The sequence below is a fragment of the Coregonus lavaretus genome, assembly GCF_964263955.1.
Source record: "Coregonus lavaretus genome assembly, contig: HAP1_SCAFFOLD_445, whole genome shotgun sequence".
Classification (NCBI taxonomy): Eukaryota; Metazoa; Chordata; class Actinopteri; order Salmoniformes; family Salmonidae; genus Coregonus; species Coregonus lavaretus.
The window spans coordinates 366,276-394,124 of NW_028159343.1; the positions used below are offsets into that span (position 1 = coordinate 366,276).

At 41.9% G+C, this 27,849-nt stretch overlaps 1 protein-coding gene across 6 annotated transcripts; it reads right to left on the bottom strand.

The window, feature by feature from the left end:
* Positions 1 to 6,509: 6,509 nt before the first annotated feature.
* LOC311122984 (protein-glutamine gamma-glutamyltransferase 2-like) lies at positions 6,510 to 26,724 on the bottom strand. 6 transcript variants are annotated; one of them, XM_084197281.1, is made up of 15 exons: positions 26,654 to 26,724; positions 25,632 to 25,802; positions 24,437 to 24,688; positions 23,076 to 23,194; positions 22,492 to 22,620; positions 18,862 to 19,039; positions 18,380 to 18,515; positions 18,184 to 18,293; positions 17,762 to 18,004; positions 17,033 to 17,332; positions 14,490 to 14,653; positions 13,947 to 14,080; positions 11,945 to 13,058; positions 8,483 to 8,669; positions 6,510 to 8,438 (listed from the first exon to the last, which is right to left on the bottom strand). In XM_084197281.1, the coding sequence occupies exons 1-13, from the start codon at positions 26,661 to 26,663 to the stop codon at positions 12,884 to 12,886; spliced, it is 2,121 nt and encodes a 706-aa protein (XP_084053407.1). In that variant the 5' UTR covers positions 26,664 to 26,724; the 3' UTR covers positions 6,510 to 8,438; positions 8,483 to 8,669; positions 11,945 to 12,883. The 6 variants fall into 6 exon arrangements, with proteins under 6 accessions (XP_084053407.1, XP_084053406.1, XP_084053409.1 ...); XM_084197280.1 differs by having other exon boundaries at positions 8,165 to 8,669; XM_084197283.1 differs by lacking the exon at positions 25,632 to 25,802 and having other exon boundaries at positions 8,165 to 8,669.
* Between the last annotated feature and the right edge of the window lie 1,125 nt (positions 26,725 to 27,849).

Here is a 27,849-nt window from a genome sequence, read left to right on the forward strand (position 1 = left end):
AAATATAAACTGAACATGCAACAATTTCAACGATTTTACTGAGTTATAGTTCATATAAGGTAATTCATTAGGCCATAATCTATGGATTTCACATGACTGGGCAGAGGTGCAGCCATGGGTGGGCCTGGTTGGGCATAGTCCCACCCACTTGGGAGCCTGGCCTAGCCAATCAGAATATGTTTTTTTTTCCCACAAAAGGGCTTTATTACAGACAGAAATACTCCTGTTTCATCAGCTGTCCGGGTGGTTGGTCTCAGATGATCCCGCAGGTGAAGAAGCCGGATGTGGAGGTCCTGGGCTGGCGTGGTTACACGTGTTCTGCGGTTGTAAGGCCGGTTGGATGTACTGTTTAATCATCTTCTTGATATGCCACACCTGTCAGGTGGATGTATTATCTTGGCGAAGGAGAAATGCTCACTAACAGGGATGTAAACAAATTTGTGCGTATGGAACATTTCTGGGATCTTTTATTTCAGCTCATGAAACATGGGACCAACACTTTACATGTTGCGTTTATATTTTTGTTCAGTGTAGATATTTATATGACATGCCCTACTAGTCACTTAGGAATGATACTCTTTCTGTCTCATCATTCTGGGCATGTAAACTGGCTTCGGTGCTGAAGGGAGTGTTGGATATCATCAGGTGAGTACATTAGTGCTGCTTAACCCACCTGTTTGTCTGTGTGTCAGCCACACAGGGACTTATGTTTTCACCTGTCGCCTACTGAATCATCCACTTGGTAGGGCGTATCTATTCATCCTCTTCTGGAAAGACATTACAGAACTGGCTACTACTGTCAGACAGTACAATGACAGAACTGGCTACTACTGTCAGACAGTACAATGACAGAACTGGCTACTACTGTCACAGTACAATGACAGAACTGGCTACTACTGTCAGACAGTACAATGACAGAACTGGCTACTACTGTCAGACAGTACAATGACAGAACTGGCTACTACTGTCAGACAGTACAATGACAGAACTGGCTACTACTGTCAGACAGTACAATGACAGAACTGGCTACTACTGTCAGACAGTACAATGACAGAACTGGCTACTACTGTCAGACAGTACAATGACAGAACTGGCTACTACTGTCAGACAGTACAATGACAGAACTGGATAATACTGTCAGACAGTACAATGACAGAACTGGATAATACTGTCAGACAGTACAATGACAGAACTGGCTACTACTGTCAGACAGTACAATGACAGAACTGGCTACTACTGTCAGACAGTACAATGACAGAACTGGATAATACTGTCACAGTACAATGACAGAACTGGCTACTACTGTCAGACAGTACAATGACAGAACTGGATAATACTGTCAGACAGTACAATGACAGAACTGGATACTACTGTCAGACAGTACAATGACAGAACTGGCTACTACTGTCAGACAGTACAATGACAGAACTGGATAATACTGTCACAGTACAATGACAGAACTGGTTACTACTGTCAGACAGTACAATGACAGAACTGGTTACTACTGTCAGACAGTACAATGACAGAACTGGATAATACTGTCACAGTACAATGATAGAACTGGTTACTACTGTCAGACAGTACAATGACAGAACTGGCTACTACTGTCAGACAGTACAATGACAGAACTGGATAATACTGTCACAGTACAATGACAGAACTGGTTACTACTGTCAGACAGTACAATGACAGAACTGGTTACTACTGTCAGACAGTACAATGACAGAACTGGCTACTACTGTCAGACAGTACAATGACAGAACTGGATAATACTGTCAGACAGTACAATGACAGAACTGGATAATACTGTCAGACAGTACAATGACAGAACTGGTTACTACTGTCAGACAGTACAATGACAGAACTGGATAATACTGTCAGACAGTACAATGACAGAACTGGTAAATACTGTCAGACAGTACAATGACAGAACTGGTTACTACTGTCAGACAGTACAATGACAGAACTGGTTACTACTGTCAGACAGTACAATGACAGAACTGGATAATACTGTCAGACAGTACAATGACAGAACTGGATAATACTGTCAGACAGTACAATGACAGAACTGGTTACTACTGTCAGACAGTACAATGACAGAACTGGTTACTACTGTCAGACAGTACAATGACAGAACTGGTTACTACTGTCACAGTACAATGACAGAACTGGTTACTACTGTCAGACAGTACAATGACAGAACTGGTTACTACTGTCAGACAGTACAATGACAGAACTGGCTACTACTGTCAGACAGTACAATGACAGAACTGGATAATACTGTCAGACAGTACAATGACAGAACTGGATAATACTGTCAGACAGTACAATGACAGAACTGGTTACTACTGTCAGACAGTACAATGACAGAACTGGCTACTACTGTCAGACAGTACAATGACAGAACTGGATAATACTGTCAGACAGTACAATGACAGAACTGGATAATACTGTCACAGTACAATGACAGAACTGGATAATACTGTCAGACAGTACAATGACAGAACTGGATAATACTGTCAGACAGTACAATGACAGAACTGGTTACTACTGTCAGACAGTACAATGACAGAACTGGATACTACTGTCAGACAGTACAATGACAGAACTGGCTACTACTGTCAGACAGTACAATGACAGAACTGGATAATACTGTCACAGTACAATGACAGAACTGGTTACTACTGTCAGACAGTACAATGACAGAACTGGATACTACTGTCAGACAGTACAATGACAGAACTGGCTACTACTGTCAGACAGTACAATGACAGAACTGGATACTACTGTCAGACAGTACAATGACAGAACTGGTTACTACTGTCAGACAGTACAATGACAGAACTGGATAATACTGTCACAGTACAATGACAGTCAGTGGATGAGCAACAGGCTACAGACAGCCACTAGTTCCTGTTTTTTTTAATTTTTTTATTTTATTTCACCTTTATTTAACCAGGTAAACCAGTTGAGAACAAGTTCTCATTTACAACTGCGACCTGGCCAAGATAAAGCAAAGCAGTGCGATAAAAACAACAACACAGAGTTACATATGGGGTAAAACAAAACAAAGTCAAAAATACAACAGAAATACATATAATATACAGTGTGCAAATTTAGCAAGTTATGGAGGTAAGGCAATAGAATAGGCTATAGTGCAAAATAATTACAATTAGTATTAACACTGGAATGCTAGATGTGCAAGAGATTATGTGCAAATAGAGATACTGGGGTACAAATGAGCAAAATAAATAACAATATAGGGATGAGGTAGTTGGGCGGGCTAATTTCAGATGGGCTGTGTACAGGTGCAGTGATCGGTAAGGTGCTCTGACAACTGATGCTTAAAGTTAGTGAGGGAGATAAGTGTCTCCAGCTTCAGAGATTTTTGCAATTTGTTCCAGTCATTGGCAGCAGAGAACTGGAAGGAATTGCGGCCAAAGGAGGTGTTGGCTTTGGGGATGACCAGTGAGATATACCCGCTGGAGCGCAGACTACGGGTGGGTGTTGCTATGGTGACCAATGAGCTAAGATAAGGCGGGGATTTGCCTAGCAGTGATTTATAGATGGCCTGGAGCCAGTGGGTTTGGCGACGAATATGTAGTGAGGACCAGCCAACAAGAGCGTACAGGTCACAGTGGTGGGTATTATATGGGGCTTTGGAGACAAAACGGATGGCACTGTGATAGACTACATCCAATTTGCTGAGTAGAGTGTTGGAGGCTATTTTGTAAATGACATCGCCGAAGTCAAGGATCGGTAGGATAGTCAGTTTTACGAGGGCATGTTTGGCAGCATGAGTGAAGGAGGCTTTGTTGCGAAATAGGAAACCGATTTTAGATTTAACTTTGGATTGGAGATTCTTAATGTGAGTCTGGAAGGAGAGTTTACAGTCTAACCAGACACCTAGATATTTGTAGTTGTCCACATACTCTAGGTCAGACCCGTTGAGAGTAGTGATTCTAGTCGGGTGGGCGGGTGCAAGCAGCGTTCGGTTGAAGAGCATGCATTTAGTTTTACTAGTGTTTAAGAGCAGTTGGAGGCTACTGAAGGAGTGTTGTATGGAATTGAAGCTCGTTTGGAGGTTTGTTAACACAGTGTCCAATGAAGGGCCAGATGTATACAAAATGGTGTCGTCTGCGTAGAGGTGGATCTGAGAGTCACCGACGTCATTGATATACACAGAGAAAAGAGTCGGCCCAAGAATTGAACCCTGTGGCACCCCCATAGAGACTGCCATAGGTCCAGACAACAGGCCCTCCGATTTGACACATTGAACTCTATCTGAGAAGTAGTTGGTGAACCAGGCGAGGCAGTCATTTGAGAAACCAAGGCTATTTAGTCTGCCAATAAGAATGCGGTGGTTGACAGAGTCGAAAGCCTTGGCCAGGTCAATGAAAACGGCTGCACAGTACTGTCTATTATCGATCGCGGTTATAATATCGTTTAGGACCTTGAGCGTGGCTGAAGTGCACCCATGACCAGCTCGGAAACCGGATTGCATAGCGGAGAAGGTACGGTGGGATTCGAAATGGTCGGTGATCTGTTTGTTGACTTGGCTTTCAAAAACTTTTGAAAGGCAGGGCAGGATGGATATGGGTCTGTAACAGTTTGGATCTAGAGTGTCACCCCCTTTGAAGAGGGGGATGACCGGAAGCCAGCCATTACACCCTCATGAGCGAAATAATGACATCACATCACCGCTTACTTCAACTCTGGCCGTGTCTCAATATTAGAAGTTTCCTCTTTTGTTTTCCGTCAAGGAGACCAGTCTGAGAGGAATTGATTGGTGGATGAAAGAGGAAAGGAAGAAAATGATTTTTTCTATTGTACTCTACCAGTACACCTTCCTCTCTCTCCTCCTCCTCCCCTCCCTCTCTCCTCCCTCTACCAGTACACCTTCCTCTCTCTCCTCCTCCTCCCTCTCCCTCTCTCTCCTCCCTCTACCAGTACACCTTCCTCTCTCTCCTCCTCCTCCCTCTCCCTCTCTCTCCTCCCTCTACCAGTACACCTTCCTCTCCCTCTCTCTCCTCCCTCTACCGGTACACAGCTCTCTTCCTCTCTCTCCTCCTCCTCCTCCTCCCTCTACCGGTACACAACCCTCTCCCTCTCTCTCCTCCCTCTACCGGTACACAGCTCTCTTCCTCTCTCTCCTCCTCCTCCTCCTCCCTCTACCGGTACACAACCCTCTCCCTCTCTCTTCTCCTCCCTCTACCGGTACTCAGCCCTCTCTCTCTCTCTCTCTCTCTCTCTTCTCCTCTTCCTTCCTCCTCAGGGCCAGTCACGTGTGTTTAGAAGCAGACCTGAACTGGGGGGTGGCAGGTAGCTCAGTGGTTAAGAGCGTTGTACCAGTAACCGAAAGGTCGCTGGTTCTAATCCCCGAGTCGACTAAGTGACAAATCTGTCGAAGTGCCCTTGAGCAAGGCACTTAACCCTAATTGCTCCTGTAAGTCGCTCTGGATAAGAGCGTCTGCTAAATGACTAAAATGTAACTGGGTGCAGTTTCTGGACGGGGCCGTGGATCACAACCTACAGAAGATCAAAGTTCTGATTCAAGGCTCCAGCTAGACGATGACAGCTAGTGTATGAGGTGAATGAAAACAACGAGGTGTGAAGAGGACTGTTGGTCTTTTCTCTGATGGACTGGGACTTTGTTGAATGTTACTTAAGTGTGTGTACTTCCCTCTTGTGTACACACACACACTCTACATCATTTTAACAGCAGATATATTACATATATTACATTACTGCAAGACAAATATTTGCCAAACATACATCTTGCTTCATGAATGTATGAATATTTCTAGATTAATTTAGTCTTTACCACTTTTATTTTGTATTTCAGTGTGACATACAGCCAGATGCTTTGCAGTGGCATAAGCCTGTTTGGAAATCTTTCTTTGAGTGACAGACTTGAATTCTGAAAGAACAATATTTTATTTCAGGATATTTAAGCAAGTTATGCATTTGATTTGATTTGACAATTGAAAATGAATAAAGAAGCCACACCAGGCAACAATACATGTACAACAATTATGGATGATTACATAGACAAAGTCACGCCTTGTTCCCATTGTGGTCCATTATGAAGGAAAGAGATTTCCATGTACTTCTGCTGCCCACACTTGAATAATTTGACTTTTTTAAGATTATTGTTAAACAATTTGACTATCAACAGTAATAAAAACCATGCTATATAATGTGATTTTATTAAATCTCAATGAACAGCACAATGTATTACTAAATAAAAACTTGCCTTAGCCTTGCACTAAAACAGGAGGTGTAATAGTGGGTGGAGGATGTAATGGGATATAATAGTATATTATAGAATAGGGGTTCTTCAACTTTCTCAGCCTGGGACCCAGATGAGAAATTCTGTGTTTTCCTGGGACCCAAGCTTATGAAAACATGCAACTATACGTAAATATCGGTACATTTCATTGCCCTTATGTCTAAAACAAATACAATATAGACAAAAACTAATAACAATTAAATGAAATACCCATATATATAGCAATTCATGTTTATTTTTCTCATTAAAAACACTCTTACATATCTGTCTAGGTAGGAACTGTTGCTGTTAAAATACAATAAATGATTTTCATTCTGATTCTGAACTGGAATAAACTGATTGATCACATCAGTCGAATGTATAACAGAACACACACACAGGCTCAGTTTTTGATAGTGCAACCCTAAGTAACAGTACAGATGAAAAATGATCAGACTTACTGTACATCTTACTGTATAAAGTATTGTTGAAAGAAAGGTCTAGATTGGAACTATTGCTGTTAAAACACGATAAATAATTGTTATTCTGAACAGATGTAGACCAGAAAACACACACAGTCCTAATGAGAGGTGTGTGGCTGGTTGAAGTGTTCAACAAGCATGTCTATTCTGGGCTCAGTTTTCGACAGTGCAACTCTGAGGTCATGCTCAGTTTTGAGTCTGTTTCTGTACTTGTTTTAAAAGTATGCCAGGGTTGAGAACCCTGACTCACATAGGTATGTGGTGCCAAACTGGATCAGAACAGCTACTGCTTTCTCAGACAGGCAGGAGACCGCTTCCTGCTGTCGATGAGCAACACAGAATTGTGCGAGTGTTTGCCTCAAAAAGCATCTTGCTTCAATCAGTTTATTCCAGTTCAGAATAAAAAGTATTACTTGTATTTTAACAGCAGCAGTTCCAACCTAGACTTGTTTTCAACAATAATTTATACAGTAAGATGTACAGTAGGCCTGATCATTTTTCATCTTCATATGTGACCGACCGGCTCGATTCGGTCTTATGTAGCAACATTTGAAATTGTGTTTTTTACATTGGATAAAAGTAGAGACTCAGAGCTAGAGAATGGTATATCATACACTACAGTTGAGGAACAATGGGAAAGTCATTCTACTTTGAAAGTTGATAAACTTGTAATCTGACTTTTGAGAAAATGGCCCTTGAATGTTTTGGTAAACCTACTGGAGAGCTCTTCTTTGTCTACACCCATTCAGCATCGTTCACACACTCTTAAGCCTTAGCCTCACCCATCTCTTTAAATATAATATAATATCCCATTTAGCAGACGCTTTTATCCAAACCGACTTACAGTCATGCGTGCATACATTTTTGTGTATGGGTGGTCCCTGGGATCGAACCCACTACCTTGGCGTTACAAGCGCCATGCTCTACCAGCTGAGCTACAGAGGACCACGGTTGTTTGCACTGTCTTTAAGGATTCACATATAAGGCCATGTACTAAACAACCAAAGACTTCAAGACTAAAGGCTGGTTTATACTACGTGTATCGACAGTTGTCGCAGTGACATCATGAACATTCTATTGTCGTCCGACATCAAACTTGTCGTTGTCGTTATGAAAAAGTATAAACACAAAAACTACAGGCTGCATGACATCAGCAGCCTGGTGGTCAAAATAGCATAACTAGAAAATAGCTTACGGTTGTGAGTGTGACGAAATAAAAGCAGGGCATTCTACTGGAGAATTTTAGATCTTGGACATTGTCTCGTTGGCCTAACGTTATATCCTAATTTTACTTTGGTGCAGGTCATGTTCTTCACATTACCGTCTCTGGTAAACACATACTATATCAAATAAAATCAAAGTTCATTTGCCACATTGTCACGTTCGTTGAATGACGGGTCAGACCAAGGCGCAGCGTGATATGCGTACATGTTTATTAACGTTATAAACAACACGACAAAACAACAAAGGAAACGAAACGTGAAGTCCAAGGTAGTACAGAACAACAAACCTTACACGGAACAAGATCCCACAACTACACAGTGCCAATAGGCTGCTTAAGTATGGTCCCCAATCAGAGACAACGAGCGACAGCTGCCTCTGATTGGGAACCACACCGGCCAACATAGAAATATACATACTAGAATACCCCACATAGAAAAAGCACAACAAGGAATATACACACCCTGACTCAACATATAAACGTCCCCTGAGTCAGGGCGTGACACACATGCACTGGATACAGAAGGTGTAGTGAAATGGTTACTTGCAAAGTGGAGTCTAGCTAGCTAGCTAAACAATTAACCATAATCCTAACTCATAACGTTACTACCCGGCATGAATCTGCAGGTAGCTAACCAACCAGGTTCAATGTTAGCTAGCTAACATTAGGCTATAACTAGCAATGCAAATTAGGGCTGAACGATTAATTGCATTCGCGATAATATCGCGATTTGACTGAACGCGATTTTCTAATCGCAACGTGCGCGATTTGAGGTGGTCACGTGACGCGACTTTTCATGCTGTCCAGCGCAATGGCCTCTTGCTCGACGGAACAGTCAGAAACTGACACAGCTGATACTTTAATATCGAAGAGGAACAGCACGTCGGTGGTGTGGAACTATTTTGGTTTTAAAAAAGAAGATGCTGAGCAGCGTCAGGTGTTGTGCAGAGCATGCCGTGCTCCGATTGCTACTTCACGGGGTAACACTACAAACCTGTTTCAGCACTTAAAAAAATACCACAAATCAATGCATGACAGTTGTATGACCAAAATGCCGAGCATCAGTGCGCGAGACAAGCCAAATACCTCAAGACAGGGATCACTGACAGAAATGTTCGAAAGTGTCACTCCGTATGAACGTAATTCAAAACGGCACGGAGAAATCACTCGGACAATAACCGAGTTCATAGCCAAAGATATGATGCCTCTCAGCACGGTGACCAAGCCTGGGTTCATGGCATTAATACATACGCTTGATAAACGTTACAGTATACCCTCCCGCACATACTTCAGTCAGACTGCCATACCGGAGCTGTACAAAAAGTGCAAAGAGAAAGTCGCCGCGGAACTTAAAACGGTGGAGTTTTTTGCTAGCACTACTGATATGTGGTCAAGCCGCACAGCTGAGCCGTACCAGAGTCTTACAGTCCATTTTATTGATGAAGATTTCAACCTCCGAGCTCGCTGCCTACAAACTACCTACTTCCCAGACGATCACACAGGGGAAAATATTGCAGCCGGCCTGAGAGAAGGGCTTGTCAGCTGGGATCTCCACGAGGAGAATCACGTCTGCATCACGACGGACAACGCGTCGAATATGGTGCTTGCTGCGCGGCTTAATGAATGGACGAGGCTCCAATGTTTTGGCCACAGATTACATCTTGCCATTGGTAAATTATCGTGTGTGTGTGTGTGTGTGTGTGTGTGTGTGTGTGTGTGTGTGTGTGTGTGTGTGTGTGTGTGTGTGTTTGTGTGTGTGTGTGTGTGTGTGTGTGCGCGAGTGCGAGAGAGAGAGATGCGTCGATTAGTAAAGCTGAATATACAAATATATATAAATGATATTATATAAATCGGATGGGATTAAATAAATTCATACTTCCACTCCTTTTCTAATATGTAAATTCATTTTACTTGCTTATATCATATGTCTGTCTGTGGTGGAATGCCCACCTGCATTTTTTTTCTTTTCTTGTTTTTGTTTTTTACATGTTTTTTTAGTGTTTATGAGAGAGAGAGAGAGAGAAAGAGAGAGAGAATTGACATGCAAATAAAGACCCTTTGAATTGAGAGAGAGAGAGAGGATGTGTTGTGGATGTGTGTATTTCAGAATTACAGCTAATTTGAGTGTGTAATAGTGAGAGCCTTGTATCAAAACTCAAATTGTGTGTAATACACTACTTTTTATTTCTTTTAGAAAATGCACTCAAAGATGACAGAGTGTCAAGGGCAACAGCACTGTGCAGGAAGCTGGTGGGGCACTTTTCCCACAGTTGGAAGAAGAAAGCAGCCCTGACGGAGGCACAGAGAGAGCTCAAACTCCCTGAGCACAACCTCATAACGGAGTGCCCAACAAGATGGGGTTCTAAAGAAATGATGATTGCCAGAGTGCTTGAACAGGCCAAAGCCATTTCTCAGGTATTGTCTGGAGATCGATATGCACGCTCCCTTATCCCAACCTGGCAGGATATTGACGTGTTGGAGTCGATTCACAAGGCACTGCATCCTCTACTGGAGTTTACTGATGCTCTTTCTGGAGAGGAGTATGTAAGCATCTCCTACCTCAAGCCAGTTCTCCACCTTTTTGCCACATCAGTCCTGGCTGAAGATGCTGAGGACACTGACCTGACTAAATCAATAAAAACCAAAGTCCTAGCATACCTCAATAACAAATATGGAGACCCAAACATCCAGGAGCTTTTGGATGTTGCCTGTTTCCTGGACCCTAGGTTCAAAATACAGTACATCAGTACAGACAACATCCCTGCTATCAAGACTCGTCTGAAGACAGAGATAGTAGACTTGGCACAACGTACATATCATTGGGTAAATAATTATGTATTTCACAAAAACAAAAATTTTCTGTAAAATCTAACTGGAAAACTAATGGCTGTTGTTTTCATCTAATAGGAGAAGAGGTCTCGTACTGAAACTGTTCAGATGCCTCAAAGTGCACAGTCCTTGGGGGAAAAGACGAAGAGGTCTCTTGGCAGTTTTTTCAAGACCAGTTCAGCCTCTCCTTCTTTGCCTGTAAATCTTGAAGATGTCGCAGAGGCAGAGATAAACAATTACCTGATGACTCCTACCATTGATGGAGAAGATGATCCATTGGCTTGGTGGAGGGTGCACAAGATCAGCTACCCACAGTTGTGCACCATGGCACGCAAGTATCTTTGTGTACCTGCTACAAGCGCTCCCTCAGAGCGTCTTTTTAGCACAGGAGGGAATATTGTGACTTGCACTCGCTCATCCTTGAAGCCAGAAAAAGTCAATATTCTGGTTTTCTTAGCAAAAAACATGTGAGCCACTGAGAACAGAACTGTTGGATAAGTATGGCTGGCAGTGCCATACTCGTAGTGAACTTTAGTCTGTGTGGTGTGTTATTGTTGTGTACTTGAGATAAGTGAGGCTCATCTATTTTATATTATAATATTCAAATCGTTTATAAAAAATAGTTTGTCTAAATTAAAAGTGCATTTCTCATTTTTTATTTATAACTTTATTTACTTTGATTTTACAAAATATTTTCAAAGCAAATTCCTTGTTTCAGTTGTGTGAAATGTTACTGACTTGGGAGCAGTAAGATACATACAATTTAAAATTATTTTTTTCTTAAGACTGTACCTTTTGCACACAGTGTTTACAAAGTTCATGCCTTTGTTTAAATTATTTAAATGCACAGTGGCAAAGCCACAGATGTTTCTGTAATGAGCAGTTCAATAAAAATGTCATTTATTTCAAGTCATACATGTTTGAATTTAATTCTAACAAATAGACCCAGCCTATGGGAAAGAACATTTCACACTAAATGTATATACTATTGTGTTGGTCATATTTAAATCATTCATTATGTTTTGTAGGGGAAAAAGGATAAATAAATTAAATCGCATATTAAATCGCAATCGCAATATTGGGGGCAAAAAATCGCAATTAGATTATTTTCCAAAATCGTTCAGCCTTAATGCAAATGGCTCTGAGATACGAATAATATTACTACATAGATCATACATGTAACGTCACCTAGCTAGCTAACAGTAAGCTTTAACTAGCAATCAAAGCGACTTTCTGACAAAATTAGAAACTTATAATATCTGAAAATATAGCTAGCTAGACTCTCTTACCCAAACACATGGATGAACGCTTCTCCCTATCTGTCACAGATGCCATGGTTGCCCTTAGTTTGAAGATGTAATCCGGAGACAGGTGTTTTATACAACAGCCTTCTGTGTTTTCTCTTTTCGACTCCATCTGCATATTTGCAATCAAACAGCAGAATTTTCTCCATCTCTTTAGCTATCATACTCTATTCCACCGGGCATTCCACTGATTTCAAAACTCGGTCCTCCAGAAAGTGGAGAGCAACACTTCAGCAGTTCTACTACGTGACATCTTTCAAAAAAGCTGCGTTAGAAATAATGACCTACACATACTGACCAACTCATGTTATAGACAGAAGCGTGCTACATGGCAGACCAATCCGAACTCATCTCTCGGCATGTCCAGCCCATCTATTACCTCAGCCAATCATGGCTAGCGGGGTTCCTGTCTTTTTCCGTGGCTAAACCAACTAGGCTCGTAATTTAACAATTGTATTTGTAAATACAGATGGCATACAAGTTTATTATAAAGGCACATGAAAGTTTGCATGTCCTTAAGGCATTTCTGCCAAAAAAAACGCATTTTGATTTTTAAAAAAAGTTTACGTTCAAATCCCTCTCCTGTGAAGTAGTGACGCGCGACATATATTAAATAATTATACATTTACTCTGACACATCACGACCCACCATTAACAGGTCAGTGTCGCGACCCATACTTTAACAAAGGCTGATATACGATATAACAGGATAATACGGTATAAATTGCAGAACTTATTTGAGTTATTATAGTTATTCTCACGAGGGCTTTACTGTCTACGGCAGTGGGGGGACAGCACTGGTGACAGGTAGGATGTCCACATTGCAGCTTGCCTTAATGTTCCTGAATTGGTCACAGTTGAAGTTGGCCACTAGCTTCTTAGGACCGGGTCTGTATGGAGTAAAGGGCATCTTCACACGCAGCCGTTGCCCTTGTTTTAGGAAAGGAATTCTGAGGAGACACATGAAATAAATTATACCTCAAAGCATCTTTAGATCTCTAAACTTCAACACACAAGGTAGTGTAAAATATTTCAGATGGAAAAACTCAGCTTTAACCACATGAACAGCCCATAAATGCATGTCCTTTCTAGTTTAGCCAAGAGCTAAATTATCTCTCGTGGACAGACTACGTAACATAAATTGTATTGAATCATCTGTCAAAAGACTGTGATGCCACAACTAAAAAGGAATCGAACGCACAATTGCTGATGCTCCAGATACTCAACTAGTCTCAAGAAGGCCAGTTTTATTGCTTCTTTAATCAGCACAACAGTTTTCAGCTGTGCTAACATAATTGCAAAAGGGTTTTCTAATGATCAATTAGCCTTTTAAAATGATAAACTTGAATTAGCAAACACAACATGCCATTGGAACACAGGACTGATTGTTGCTGATAATGGGCCTCTGTACGCCTATGTAGATATTCCATTAAAAATCAGCCATTTCCAGCTACAATAGCCATTTACAACATTAACAATGTCTACACTGTATTTCTGATCAATTTGATGTTATTTTCATGGACGAAAAATTGCTTTTCTTTCGAAAACAATAACATTTCTAAGTGACACTAAACTTTTGAACGGTAGTGTACATTTGGCTGAGTTGTCAACTAACGTGAATTCAACTTGAAATCAACAAAAAGGTTAAAAAGTTTACTTTTTGCAAATCCAATCAGTTTTCCATGTTGATTCAACGTCATCACATTGATTGTTTTGGTTGAAGTTACATGGAAACAACGTTGATTCAACCAGTTTTTGCCCAGTGGGATGGATTCAGGTTTTATGACAAACCGAAACCTTGCTCGTAATGACGGCAGAGAAATGTCACATAGGCCTACCTGGCTTCCATTGTCTCTGTCAGCAAGCCACTGCCAGTCACTGTGATGGAGCAGTCTCTTAGACCCTTGGATAGAGGGTTCTCAAACACAACCTCTGCCATCATGTCACTATACTGCAATTCAGATCCAATGGCCTAAAAGAGAAGAAACATCAGAATAAAAGCATCTGCTAGATAGTATATTATATTAGAACTATCACACTGAATAAACTCCATCTCCAGTTGAGTGGTTGTTACTGATATTGGCATTGTATTGAATAGATCAATTGTTCAGATGACAGTCCAACACTTTAGATTTTCATCTTCACATCACGTTTATTCACAGGCCAACCGTTATTTTCCTTGCAAATTGCTATTCTCGCTACTAGTATGTTTGCCACCTACAAATTTGAAATGGTAACGTAAAGAGCCTTGGGGCTTGTTCCATAATGACCCCAATGAATGTCACTCAGAGAAAGTTGAGCTGTTCTAAGTGGGTTATTGGAGTGGCTTAAGGATCTGACAGATGCGCGAAATTACAATTTGGGGAATATACAGTACTCACTTTGATGGTGAGTGAAGGGCTCTCTGGCACAATGTCTTTCTCTGTGATGTACACTGCATCACTGTTGTCCTTGTCTGTGACCACAGCCGAAACCTTGATGCTGTTGCTCTCCCGCATGTTCTCACCGTACACAGAGAAGGGGATGTGAATGGGTATAATCAGATCTGCCAACACAGACAATGCATTTGATTGTCAATGTATCACAAAGGCTAACATTCTGTGGTGTCCTCAGTACAACGTTAGCAACCCAAACATTCTGTGGTGTCCTCAGTACAACGTTAGCAACCCTAACATTCTGTGGTGTCCTCAGTACAACGTTACCAACCCAAACATTCTGTGGTGTCCTCAGTACAACGTTAGCAACCCTAACATTCTGTAGTGTCCTCAGTACAACGTTAGCAACCCTAACATTTTGTAGTGTCCTCAGTACAACGTTAGCAACCCTAACATTCTGTAGTGTCCTCAGTACAACGTTAGCAACCCTAACATTCTGTGGTGTCCTCAGTACAACGTTAGCAACCCTAACATTCTGTAGTGTCCTCAGTACAATGTTAGCAACCCTAACATTCTGTAGTGTCCTCAGTACAACGTTAGCAACCTGACAGCCATAAGAGTTAGTGTCAGTTGATTTGCTACACAGCTATACATGAGACTTACCAGTTACAGTTGAAGTCGGAAGTTTACATACACTTAGGTTGAAGTCATTAAAACTTGTTTTTCAACCACTCCACAAATTTCTTGTTAACAAACGATAGTTTTAGCAAGTCAGTTAGGACATCTACTTTGTGCATGACACAAGTTATTTTTCCAACAATTGTTTACAGACAGATTATTTCACTTATAATTCACGGTATCACAATTCCATTGGGTTAGAAGTTTACATACACTCAGTTGACTGTGCCTTTAAACAGCTTGGAAAATTCCAGAAAATGATGTCATGGCTTTAGAAGCTTCTGATAGGCTAATTGACATAATTTGAGTCAATTGGAGGTGTACCTGTGGATGTATTTCAAGGCCTACCTTCAAACTCAGTGCCTCTTTGCTTGACATCATGGGAAAATCAAAAGAAATCAGCCAAGACCTCAGAAAAACAATTGTAGACCTCCAAAAGTCTGGTTCATCCTTGGGAACAATTTCCAAACGCCTGAAGGTACCACGTTCATCTTTACAAACAATAGTACACAAGTATAAACACCATGGGACCACGCAGCCATCATACCGCTCAGGAAGGAGACGAGTTCTGTCTCCTAGAGATGAACATACTTTGGTGCGAAAAGTGCAAATCAATCCCAGAACAACAGCAAAGGACCTTGTGAAGATGCTGGAGGAAACAGGTACAAAAGTATCTATATCCACAGTAAAACGAGTCCTATATCGACATAACCTGAAAGGCCGCTCAGCAAGGAAGAAGCCACTGCTCCAAAACTGCCATAAAAAAGCCAGACTACGGTTTGCAACTGCACATGGGGACAAAGATCATACTTTTTGGAGAAATGTCCTCTGGTCTGATTAAACAAAAATAGAACGGTTTGGCCATAATGACCATCGTTATGTTTGGAGGAAAAAGGGGGACACTTGCAAGCCGAAGAACACCATCCCAACCGTGAAGCACGGGGGTGGCAGCATCATGCTGTGGGGGTGCTTTGCTGCAGGAGGGACTGGTGCACTTCACAAAATAGATGGCATCATGAGGAAGGAAAATGATGTGAATATATTGAAGCAATATCTCAATACATCAGTCAGGAAGTTAAAGCTTGGTCGCAAATGGGTCTTCCAAATGGACAATGACCCCAAGCATACTTCCAAAGTTGTGGCAAAATGGCTTAAGGACAACAAAGTCAAGGTATTGGAGTGGCCATCACAAAGCCCTGACCTCAATCCTATAGAACATTTGTGGGCAGAACTGAAAAAGCGTGTGCGAGCAAGGAGGCCTACAAACCTGACTCAGTTACACCAGCTCTGTCAGCAGGAATGGGACAAAATTCACCCAACTTATTGTGGGAAGCTTGTGGAAGACTACCCGAAATGTTTGACCCAAGTTAAGCAATTTAAAGGCAATGCTACCAAATACTAATTGAGTGTATGTAAACTTCTGACCCACTGGGAATGTGATGAAAGAAATAAAAGCTGAAATAAATAATTCTCTCTACTATTATTCTGACATTTCACATTCTTGAAATAAAGTGGTGATCCTAACTGACCTAAGACAGGGAATTATTACTAGGATTAAATGTCAGGAATTGTGAAAAACTGAGTTTAAATGTATTTGGCTAAGGTGTATGCAAACTTCCGACTTCAACTGTAAATGCTATCTATATGTACTCCTGAAATACACCACCTTTGTGACATAATCAATCATTGAGATTGATGCATGCGTCAAACCAAGGATGTTGACAAAGAATTATGAAAGTAAATAGCTGCAATGTGTTCTTGGTTTTGAGAAGTGTTTCAGTTCTCTTTGTTCTGTGATGTAAATGCCCCCCTTTGTTAGTTCAGCCTTGTAGGCCTACTCATGGAAAGAGTTTGAAACATTTTCACTCTACCTTGGTTGGGACGGAGCTTCTGTTCTTTCAATTCGGTCTGTATCTTGGAGGATGGAATGCCGGTGTATCTCATGGCCTGAACGTTGACATGGATCACTAGTGTCCGAGTCTCACGGTCGTCGCTGTTCAGTACAAGCTTGAGGTCGATGTCTTTGCCGCTGAGCGGCTTGGTCAGCTCCACGATTTTCATGGAAACATCAGAAGGTTTGCGGTCAAGGATCCCGTTTGAATTCTCTTTGTCTTCGAGATTGTTGACTCTGTTCGCTGCGTTATTGTACACAGTCCTCTCCTTTTTCGTGCCTGTTTTAAATGGGTGACATTTTGGATGAGTAGCTGGTGACTCAAGCAGTTGCCCTCACTCACCTAGGAGAATTATGTCTTGCGACAGGTGGACACAGCCCCTTTCTAACTCATCTCTTAAAAAAGTACATAACTATTTCCCAGACCAACCCTAGCTCTCAAAGACATAAAATACGCTTCTACCCTTATGATAGGCATAACCCTTGTAACGCTGCATTATTTCGGAAATCAATTGATAACAGTTCAACAACCAAAATGTATAAAGGTGTGGAGATTGGACAGCCTTAGCGTTACTCCATACAGAACTGGTCCTAAAAAGCTAGTGGCTGACTTTTGACATTTAACCTCCAGGACGTTTTTTAAAGAAAACATCTGACAAGTCAACCTTTGTAGATATAGTCAGACTCTCTCAGTTCATTCAATACCAACCCTCTGCATATTTATAGTTGGCCGTGATGTCCACTCTCTTGTCGCTGCCCACTGCCTTTGTGCTGATGTTCTGGCCTACGGACCCAGTGTCCGTTAAGATCTTTTTCTTGGAGCCGTCAGCGAACACCATCCAGGTTACACGGTCGGCGTTGACTTCGGCGAAGACAAAGGGCACATCGTATTTGAGGTCAATGTGACCCTGCAGTATGGCCTTGACTGGAGCAGGGCCGCAGCAGTAAACACCTGGGGGAGAGGAAGGGAAAACAACATGAGTGGATAACAGGGAGTTCCCTTCATGTCTCCCAGACCCAGGACACAAACTCAGCACCATCTGCACAATAACACAACATACAGTACATACATACTCCAGAAGTGTGTTATTATGTATGTTAGTGTGAGATGAGATGGAAGTTAGACCATACCAGTGCTTTTCTCCTGAGGGGTAGGGTCCACAGCCTGCCAGCCGTCATATAAGGAGTCTCCTGAGAGATCGGGCCGTCTCATCCAGGCCTCCACCCACACATGGTAGTTCCTGAGCAGAAACACCAGTCTTTAAAACATCATGCTATTGGCATCACTCTTCATACTGTAGCCACAATGACCTGATGTTGCATTTACCATACACTGTCTTGGCTCTGTTTGGGTCTGACTCCATTGTCAGAGAAGAAGTCGTCAATTGTCAGGTTTTTGTCGGTGTCGTGGGCTGACTGGAAGTTGGTAACCACTCGACATGGGATTCCCAAACACCTCAGTACTGACATGGAAATACATTTCAGGCATACTGGTTAACAAAAACAACACATAGAAGGCATAGTGGTTAACTAAATAAAGACATCCAAATGATACTGGTTAACTAAATAAAGACATCCAAAGGATACTGGTTAACTAAATAAAGACATCCAAGGCATTGACACCCAGCCTCTCTCCTCTGGTCAGAGGTGAATCGGACACAGATGGTGGGTATTCTTGCCATCCCTCTCAAAATCAATCACAACCCTGGGTCTGAGCGCTTGCAGTACAGTCAGCGCTATTTAAATACTGTTGTATTGATTGATTGACTAAAATAATAATTTAAGAGAGATTGGACAGTGATAGGCTACCTGTGCACATTACAGCGGCGAACACCCAACACTGGCCATACTTGACTGGATTGCCTCCATTGTTGAGCCACCTCCTTAGTACCTCCACACTGCCGTTCCAGTGAGTGGGGGACACGCCACCATTGTATTGACCATCCCACCGCCCCAACAGGACACCTCTGTCATCATTAGCGTTGATCTGGGCAAGGAAAATAATGTTAAAATTATAAATTTCAGAACTGTCATTTGGCTGAGTGAATGTGTTTTTGTAATATCTCAAATGTAGTTGGTTTCGTGGATCTAGATTGAGCCTTGGACTAAAAAGCTCAGTGTGGAAAGTTATTTTTAGTCCAGGACTAGGTTTAATCTGGGTCCGGGAAACCAGTCCTATATGTGCAACAACACCTTACTTAGTTGCACTGGACCCATTTATAGTGAACAGGGCTAGATGACGTTCCAGAAATGAACCAATGTATTTTCTTATGCTGTTCATACAGTACTATGACCTTATGATGATTAAAGAATGTCACTGTTACTAGTGGGGTTCAATAATGTTGTCACTGTTACTAGTGGGGTTCAATAATGTTGTCACTGTTACTAGTGGGGTTCAATAATGTTGTCACTGTTACTAGTGGGGTTCAATAACGTTGTCACTGTTACTAGTGGGGTTCAATAACGTTGTCACTGTTACTAGTGGGGTTCAATAATGTTATCACTGTTACTAGTGGGGTTCAATAATGTTGTCAGTGTTACTAGTGGGGTTCAATAATGTTGTCAGTGTTACTAGTGGGGTTCAATAATGTTGTCACTGTTACTAGTGGGGTTCAATAATGTTGTCACTGTTACTAGTGGGGTTCAATAATGTTGTCACTGTTACTAGTGGGGTTCAATAATGTTGTCACTGTTACTAGTGGGGTTCAATAATGTTGTCACTGTTACTAGTGGGGTTCAATAACGTTGTCACTGTTACTAGTGGGGTTCAATAATGTTGTCACTGTTACTAGTGGGGTTCAATAATGTTGTCACTGTTACTAGTGGGGTTCAATAACGTTGTCACTGTTACTAGTGGGGTTCAATAATGTTGTCACTGTTACTAGTGGGGTTCAATATCGTTGTCACTGTTACTAGTGGGGTTCAATAATGTTGTCACTGTTACTAGTGGGGTTCAATAATGTTATCACTGTTACTAGTGGGGTTCAATAATGTTATCACTGTTACTAGTGGGGTTCAATAACGTTGTCACTGTTACTAGTGGGGTTCAATAACGTTGTCACTGTTACTAGTGGGGTTCAATAATGTTGTCAGTGTTACTAGTGGGGTTCAATAATGTTATCACTGTTACTAGTGGGGTTCAATAACGTTGTCACTGTTACTAGTGGGGTTCAATAATGTTGTCACTAGCTAGAATTTCCATCCAATTGGTGACAGATTTTCATGCGAATATTCAAAAATCTGCATAAAAACAATATGTGCATTTTCCCACCAGAGATGTGTTTCCATTAAATATACTTTTTCCGGATAAAAGGCTATGGGGTGATGACATAGTGGACATAAAAATACCTTTTGCGGTTAAATTCTTTATGTAGCGAATGTTCCCACTCTGGTATTGGCACAGCTCGCAGATACATTGCTGGTATACGGTGCATTCGGAAAGTATTCAGACCCAATTACTTTTTCCACATTTTGTTAAGTTACAGCCTTATTCTAAAATGGATTAAATAAATAAAAATCTTAATCAATCTACACACAATACCCCATAATGACGAAGTGAAAACAGGGTTTTAGATTTTTTTTGCAAATGTATTACAAATAAAAAACAGAAATACCTTATTTACATAAGTATTCAGACCCTTAGCTATGAGACTTGAAATTGAGCTCAGATGCATCCTGTTTCCATTGATGATCCTTGAGATGTTTATACAACTTGACGGGAGTCCACCTGTGGTAAATTCGATTGATTGTACATGATTTGGAAAGGCACACACCTGTCTATATAAGGTCCCACAGTTGACAGTGCATGTCAGAGCAAAAACCAAGCCATGAGGTTGAAGGAATTGTCCATAGATCTCCAAGACAGGATTGTGTCAAGGCACAGATTTGGGGAAAGGTAACAAAAAATGTCTGCAGCATTGAAGGTCCCCAAGATCACAGTGGCCTCCATCATTCTTAAATGGAAGTAGTTTGGAACCACCAAGACTCTTCCCAGAGCTGGTCGCCCGGCCAAACTTAGCAATCGGGGGAGAAGGGCCTTGGTCAGGGAGGTGACCGAGAACCTGATGGTCACTCTGACAGAGCTCCAGAGTTCCTCTGTGGAGATGTGAGAACCTTCCAGAAGGACAACCATGTCTGCAGCACTCCACCAATCAGGCCTTTATGGTAGAGTGGCCAGACGGAAGCCCGTCCTCAGTAAAAGGCACATGACAGCCCGCTTGGAGTTTGCCAAAAGGCACCAAAATGACTCTCAGACCTTGAGAAACAAGATTCTCTGGTCTGATGAAACCAAGATTGAATTCTTTGGCCTGAATGCCAAGCGTCACGTCTGGAGGAAACCTGGCATGGTGGTGGCAGCATCATGCTGTGGGAATGTTTTTCAGCGGCAGGGACTAGGAGACTAGTCAGGATCGAGGGAATGATGAAAGGAGCAAAGTACATAGAAGATCCTTGATGAAAACCTGCTCCAGAGCGCTCAGGACCTCAGACTGGGGCAAAGGTTCTCTGGAGAGACCTGAAAATAGCTGAGGAGCGACACTCCCCATCCAATCTGACAGAGCTTGAGAGGATCTGCAGAGAAGAATGGGAGAAACTCGCCTAATACAGGTGTTTCAAGCTTGTAGCATCATACGCAAGAAGACTCCAGGCTGTAATCGCTGCCAAAGGTGCTTTAACAAAGTACTGAGTAAAGGGTCTGAATATTTATGTAAATGTGATATTTCCGGGGGTTTTTTTATATATACATTTGCTCAAATTTCTAAAAACGTGTTTTTGCTTTGTCATTATGGGGTATTGTGTGTAGATTGATAAGGGGAAAAACTATTTAATCAATTTTAGAATAAGGCTGTAATGTAACAAAATGTGGAAAAAAGTCCAGGGGTCTGAACTTTCCGAATGCACTTTAGCCTACATGATGAGATTATTTTTTATTTGTCAAACGAGGACAGCCAAGCATCGAGGATCATGTTACCAGAATTAGGCCCTCGATATTTATTATAAAGAAATATCAAGCTTATCACCTTGCACATTCAGCACCCTGTGAAGTTCATCATTCATTTCTTCATCTGTAGCCTATTAAACTGCATGCTTTCCCGATGAGTCGTAGTGGGAGGACCACACAACATGTCATTACGTGACTCCATGTTTACTTCGAAATGATGGTTATTAAATCAATATTTGCGCATAAAAGCATTTCCACCAACATTTCTCTCATAGTTCATTTTACCGACACAAAAAGATCCCACCTTGTCTAGTGTATTTTGTTTTGTCAACATTTGGAAAGTTTACCGAAAACATTTTCCATCAGCACTGTCATGAAATGTTTTATCTGACATGTACTTTACTCGCATAACAAGATTGGATGGAAACGTGTTTCCTGTTACTAGTGGGGTTCAATAATGTTGTCGCTGTTACTAGTGGGGGTCAGATCTCCAGTCTTACCATGGCACTGACCACCCTACTGACATAGATGGGGTTGCAACGAGCAGAGAAGTCCTTGGCGGGGTCTCTCAGACACTTGGGGTTCACGTCAAGCAGCTTCAGGCAAATGTCCACTATATCGTCTTCAAACTGGAGAAACAATACATTTGGGCACGTTAGCTAGGTAGCCTACAACAATTTCTAAAATGTCTTGTCTATACTTACATACATTTTAGTAATTTAGCAGATGCTCTTATCCAGAGCGATTTACAGTATTGAATGGATAAATGTTCGTATTGGTCTCCCGCGGTAATCGAAACCCACAACCCTGGCATTGCAAGCGCCATGCTTTACCAACGGAGCCACACAGGACTCTAGCCAATCACTTCGACTGATATATCGTTGTGTAACACTTGGGGGCGGTTTCCCGGGCAACAGATTAGTCCTGGATTTATCTAGAGTAAAAATAATTATTGGTGGAGATTCTCCATTGAGTTTTGCTTTTTAGTCGAGGAATAGGTTTAATCTGTATCCAGGAAACCAGCCCTATATGTTATAAGCAGCACTTTTCAACTGTACAATACTGTATTGTTTGTTCTGTGTACCTGTCCGAAGTCCCACGCCAGGGAGCTGATGTATTTGTCAGAACCTCTGTACACCAGGCCTTGTTCTCTCATCACATACTCCTGCCTCTCCTCCTCTTCAGGTAGATGCACCCAGTCCTCTACAGCCCGCCACAAAATACAGCAGTTTCAAAACATGAATTATAAGAATTTGTTCAACTGACTTGGCTGGTTAAATAAATGATAAATAAAAAATACATTATTATACAAAATGAAATGAAGGGGTAACTTTAACATGTTATCATGCTGTTACTGTGTTATGACCACTGTCTCCCATGCTAGAATGTAGTGTTACCAGGATGTTACCAAGCTGTGTTACCGGGCTGTGTTACCAGGATGTTACCAGGCTGTGTTACCAGGATATTACCAGGATGTTACCAGGCTGTGTTACCAGGATGGTACCAGGATGTTACCAGGCTGTGTTACCAGGATGTTACTAGGCTGTTACCAGGATCTTACCAGGCTGTGTTACTAGGCTGTGTTACCAAGATGTTACCAGGATGTTACCAGGCTGTGTTACCAACATGTTACCAGGATGTTACCAGGCTGTGTTACCAGGATGGTACCAGGATGTTACCAGGCTGTGTTACCAGGCTGTTACCAGGATGTTACCAGGCTGTGTTACCAGGATGGTACCAGGATGTTACCAGGCTGTGTTACCAGGCTGTTACTAGGCTGTTACCAGGATCTTACCAGGCTGTGGTACTAGGCTGTGTTACCAGGATGTTACCAAGCTGTGTTACCGGGCTGTGTTACCAGGATGTTACCCGGCTGTGTTACCAGGATGGTACCAGGATCTTACCAGGCTGTGTTACCAGGCTGTTACTAGGCTGTTACCAGGATCTTACCAGGCTGTGTTACCAGGCTGTGTTACCAGGCTGTTACCAGGATGCTACCAAGCTGTGCTACCAGGCTGTGCTACCAGGATGTTACCAAGCTGTGTTGTGGCCCATTGTTTGTATCTGTGTATATGGGCTATTATGTTCCAAAACAATTATGAGGCGTCTTCCCAACCCATACAGAGACATGGGTTACAACAATCTCTGTAAAGTTAGCCATTTCCAGCTTTTAAACTGATAAGAACATTCAGGAATGCAGCATTTCACACCCTCCAGATACTGTATCAAATAGTTACCATGGCTGTATTGATGCATTCACCGCATTTGTTCTCCTTCGTGTGATTAAAATAGTTAATTTATCACAGTTCTAGTGAACATTTTTATGTAGTCTTTATACTCCATTACAATGTATTAAATCTGCTTTACCGTACTCTCAAATCTCGTTCACAGGAAGTGTACAGATGTAAGATGTAATAAAGTTGTTTTGAATTGAATTGTGTTTACCTTGGCACCAGGGGTTAAACAGCAGAAGGAGCTTGCCCAGGCTTCTGCCCACTGTGGCGTTGGCGCTGGTCTTTACAGACAGGCTGTACTCTCCCACTGGGGCATCTGCTGGGCTGGTGATGTCCAGAGTGATTGAGCCCTCCAGGAGCACTGAGCCCGGGTGAACCTCAACCTTCCAGGAGGAACCCTTCCCACGGCCCTCAGGTATCCCGAACACTGACCTGGTCCCCAACGCCTCAGATGGCTGGGGCCCTGGATGGAGAAGGGAGGATGAGTTTTGGGTTGTGTTCAGTAGCAAAGAAATGGAAGAAAACGTTCAGAAACAGTGAGGTAGTATACACAGTGTACAAAACATTAGGAACACCTTCCTAATATTGAGTTGTCCCCTTTCGCCTTCAGAACAGACTCAATTCGTCGGGGCATGGACTCTACATGGTGTCGAAAGTGTTCCTCACGGATGCTGGTCCATGTTAACCCCAATGCTTGTCAAGTTGGCTGAATGTCCTTTGGGTGGTGGACCATTCTTGATACACACGGGAAACTGTTGAGCGTGAAAAACCCAGGAGCATTGCAGTTCTTGACACACTCAAACCAGTGCGCCTGTGTACTTAAATCTATTGTCTTGCCCATTCACCCTCTGAATGGCACACATACACAATCCATGTCTCAGCTGTCTCAAGGCTTAAAAATCCTTCTTTAACCTGTCTCCTCCCTTATTGAAGTGGATTCAATAAGGGATCATAGCTTTCAACTGGATTCACCTGGTCAGGTCAGTCTATGTCATGGAAAGAGCAGGTGTTCCTAATGTTTTGTACACTCAGTGTATTTGTCCAATAAGATTTTATATTTTCTGTCAGAGTAACTTTGATGTAAACATTACATATACAGTACAAGTGGAGGTATCTCAAGTCCTGTAAATGGTACAATTTAGTCTTTAGATTAGATTGAATTGACCCCAATTCAGCTATTTACAACGCATACAAGGATTTGTTTTAATGTCATTATTACTGCACGTGTCTGTCTTGTCAAAGGGGATCCACATAGGGCCGGTTTCCCTTCCCTAGCCTAGATTAATCCTAGTGTGTTTTAGTCCAGGACTAGCATAATCTGAGTCCGGGAAACATCTAGTACAAACAGCTCTAATAAATAGCAGAGATAAATAAAGTGATTCTATGTTCTATTCTAGATAGCTCACCTGTCTCCACCATCAGTTCCAGCATGTCTGTTGTGGGCCTGAAGGGGCCATGGAAGTCAAAGGTGACCAGGAAGGACTGGCCTCTCCTGACTATCAGTCTGTTCACTGAGATGTCATTGGTGTTGTGGGCTGTGTTGTTCTTCTCACAGTGGAGCTCTACCTTACCAATGTCTTCAAGAAATAAATAAAGAAATAAATAAATCCTGATTTTCTATTTTGTCCTGATAATACAATGATTATTATTATTTTATTAGTGTGAGCATCCGTCTGTTTCTGCGTTTGCTGTTGTCTAGCCTTGTCACGATCGTTATAAGATGAAGCGGACCAAGGCGCAGCGTGATAAGCGTACATTATTTATTACGTACACAACACTAGAACAAAACGATACGTGAAGTCCTAGGTTAAACACAAACCTTAACGGAACAAGATCCCACAATAAACTAGTGCACACAGGCTGCCTAAGTATGTCCCCAATCAGAGACAACGAGCTACAGCTGTCTCTGATTGGGAACCACCCTGGCCAACATAGATATAAACGATCTAGAAAACAAACATAGAAAACTACACATAACAAGTCCACACCCTGGCTCAACATTTAAGAGTCCCCAGAGCCAGGGCGTGACAAGCCTAATGTTTTGTCACTTTTGCCTGACAGCAACATAGCAGAAACAGACTGTCAGTTGGGCTAGTTGAGACCACTGGATAGAGAAAACACTTGTAGCCTATCACCATGCATAATGCAGAAAGAATATGCAGAGAGAAACAGGCCAAAGACCACAGACTTAGGAATTAGAATATCAATAATATTAATTTAACAGATGAACATACACCAACAATAATTCTCTTTCTTTGTAAGAAAATGTTACATTCTACAAGTCAAGTCACCCAATTACCCATTCACTGTACTATATGACCCTCTGTCACTAAACATGACATAGGGTACCTTGACAAGGCAATATCTACATTTTTCATCATCTGAATTTGATCAAAAATCTTGCAACGAGCAGTTTCAGTTGACTTACCAAAATCCATTGAAGCTGTCTCTCACGTGGTTGTGTTGATAAGTGGATCGAGTTGCTTGTTGTAGTTCTGTAAGTAATGAAAGGATGCCAGGCCTTTTAAAAGGAGCCCTACCCATGTCATAAGAATGTCTGAAACGTCACACAGAGATGTACACACCTTTTCTTAATTCACAGGAAAATGTGTCATTACATAGTCATCACCACATCAGCATCTAAATTAAACCAGAAATGTGTGTTTATGTGTAGTATTGAGATTGAACCGCTATAGGTAGAACTCTCTTTATGGTTTGAGTTTTATTACATTGTTCAATGTGTTTTTCTGTCAAAACATGAATTAGTACTTGGTGGCAAAACCCTTGTTGGCAATCACAGAGGTCAGACGTTTCTTGTAGTTCGCCACCAGGTTTGCACACATCTCAGGAGGGATTTTGTCCCACTCCTCTTTGCAGATCTTCTCCAAGTCATTAAGGTTTCGAGGCTGACGTTTGGCAACTCGAACCTTCAGCTCCCTCCACAGATTTTCTATGGGATTAAGGTCTGGAGACTGGCTAGGCCACTCCAGGACCTTAATGTGCTTCTTCTTGAGCCACTCCTTTGTTGCCTTGGCCGTGTGTTTTGGGTCATTGTCATGCTGGAATACCCATTCACGACCCATTTTCAATGCCCTGGCTGAGGGAAGGAGGTTCTCACCCAAGATTGGAAGGTACATGGCCCCATCCATCGTCCCTTTGATGCAGTGAAATTGTCCTGTCCCCTTAGCAGAAAAACACCCCCAAAGCATAATGTTTCCACCTCCATGTTTGATGGTGGGGATGGTGTTCTTGGGGTCATAGGCAGCATTCCTCCTCCTTCAAACACGGCGAGTTGAGTTGATGCCAAAGAGCTCGATTTTGGTCTCATCTGACCACAACACTTTCACCCAGTTCTCCTCTGAATCATTCAGATGTTCATTGGCAAACTTCAGACAGCCCTGTATATAGTGGGGGAAAAAGTATTTAGTCAGCCACCAATTGTGCAAGTTCTCCCACTTAAAAAGATGAGAGAGGCCTGTAATTTTCATCATAGGTACACGTCAACTATGACAGACAAATTGAGAAAAAAAAATCCAGAAAATCACATTGTAGGATTTTTTATGAATTTATTTGCAAATTATGGTGGAAAATAAGTATTTGGTCACCTACAAACAAGCAAGATTT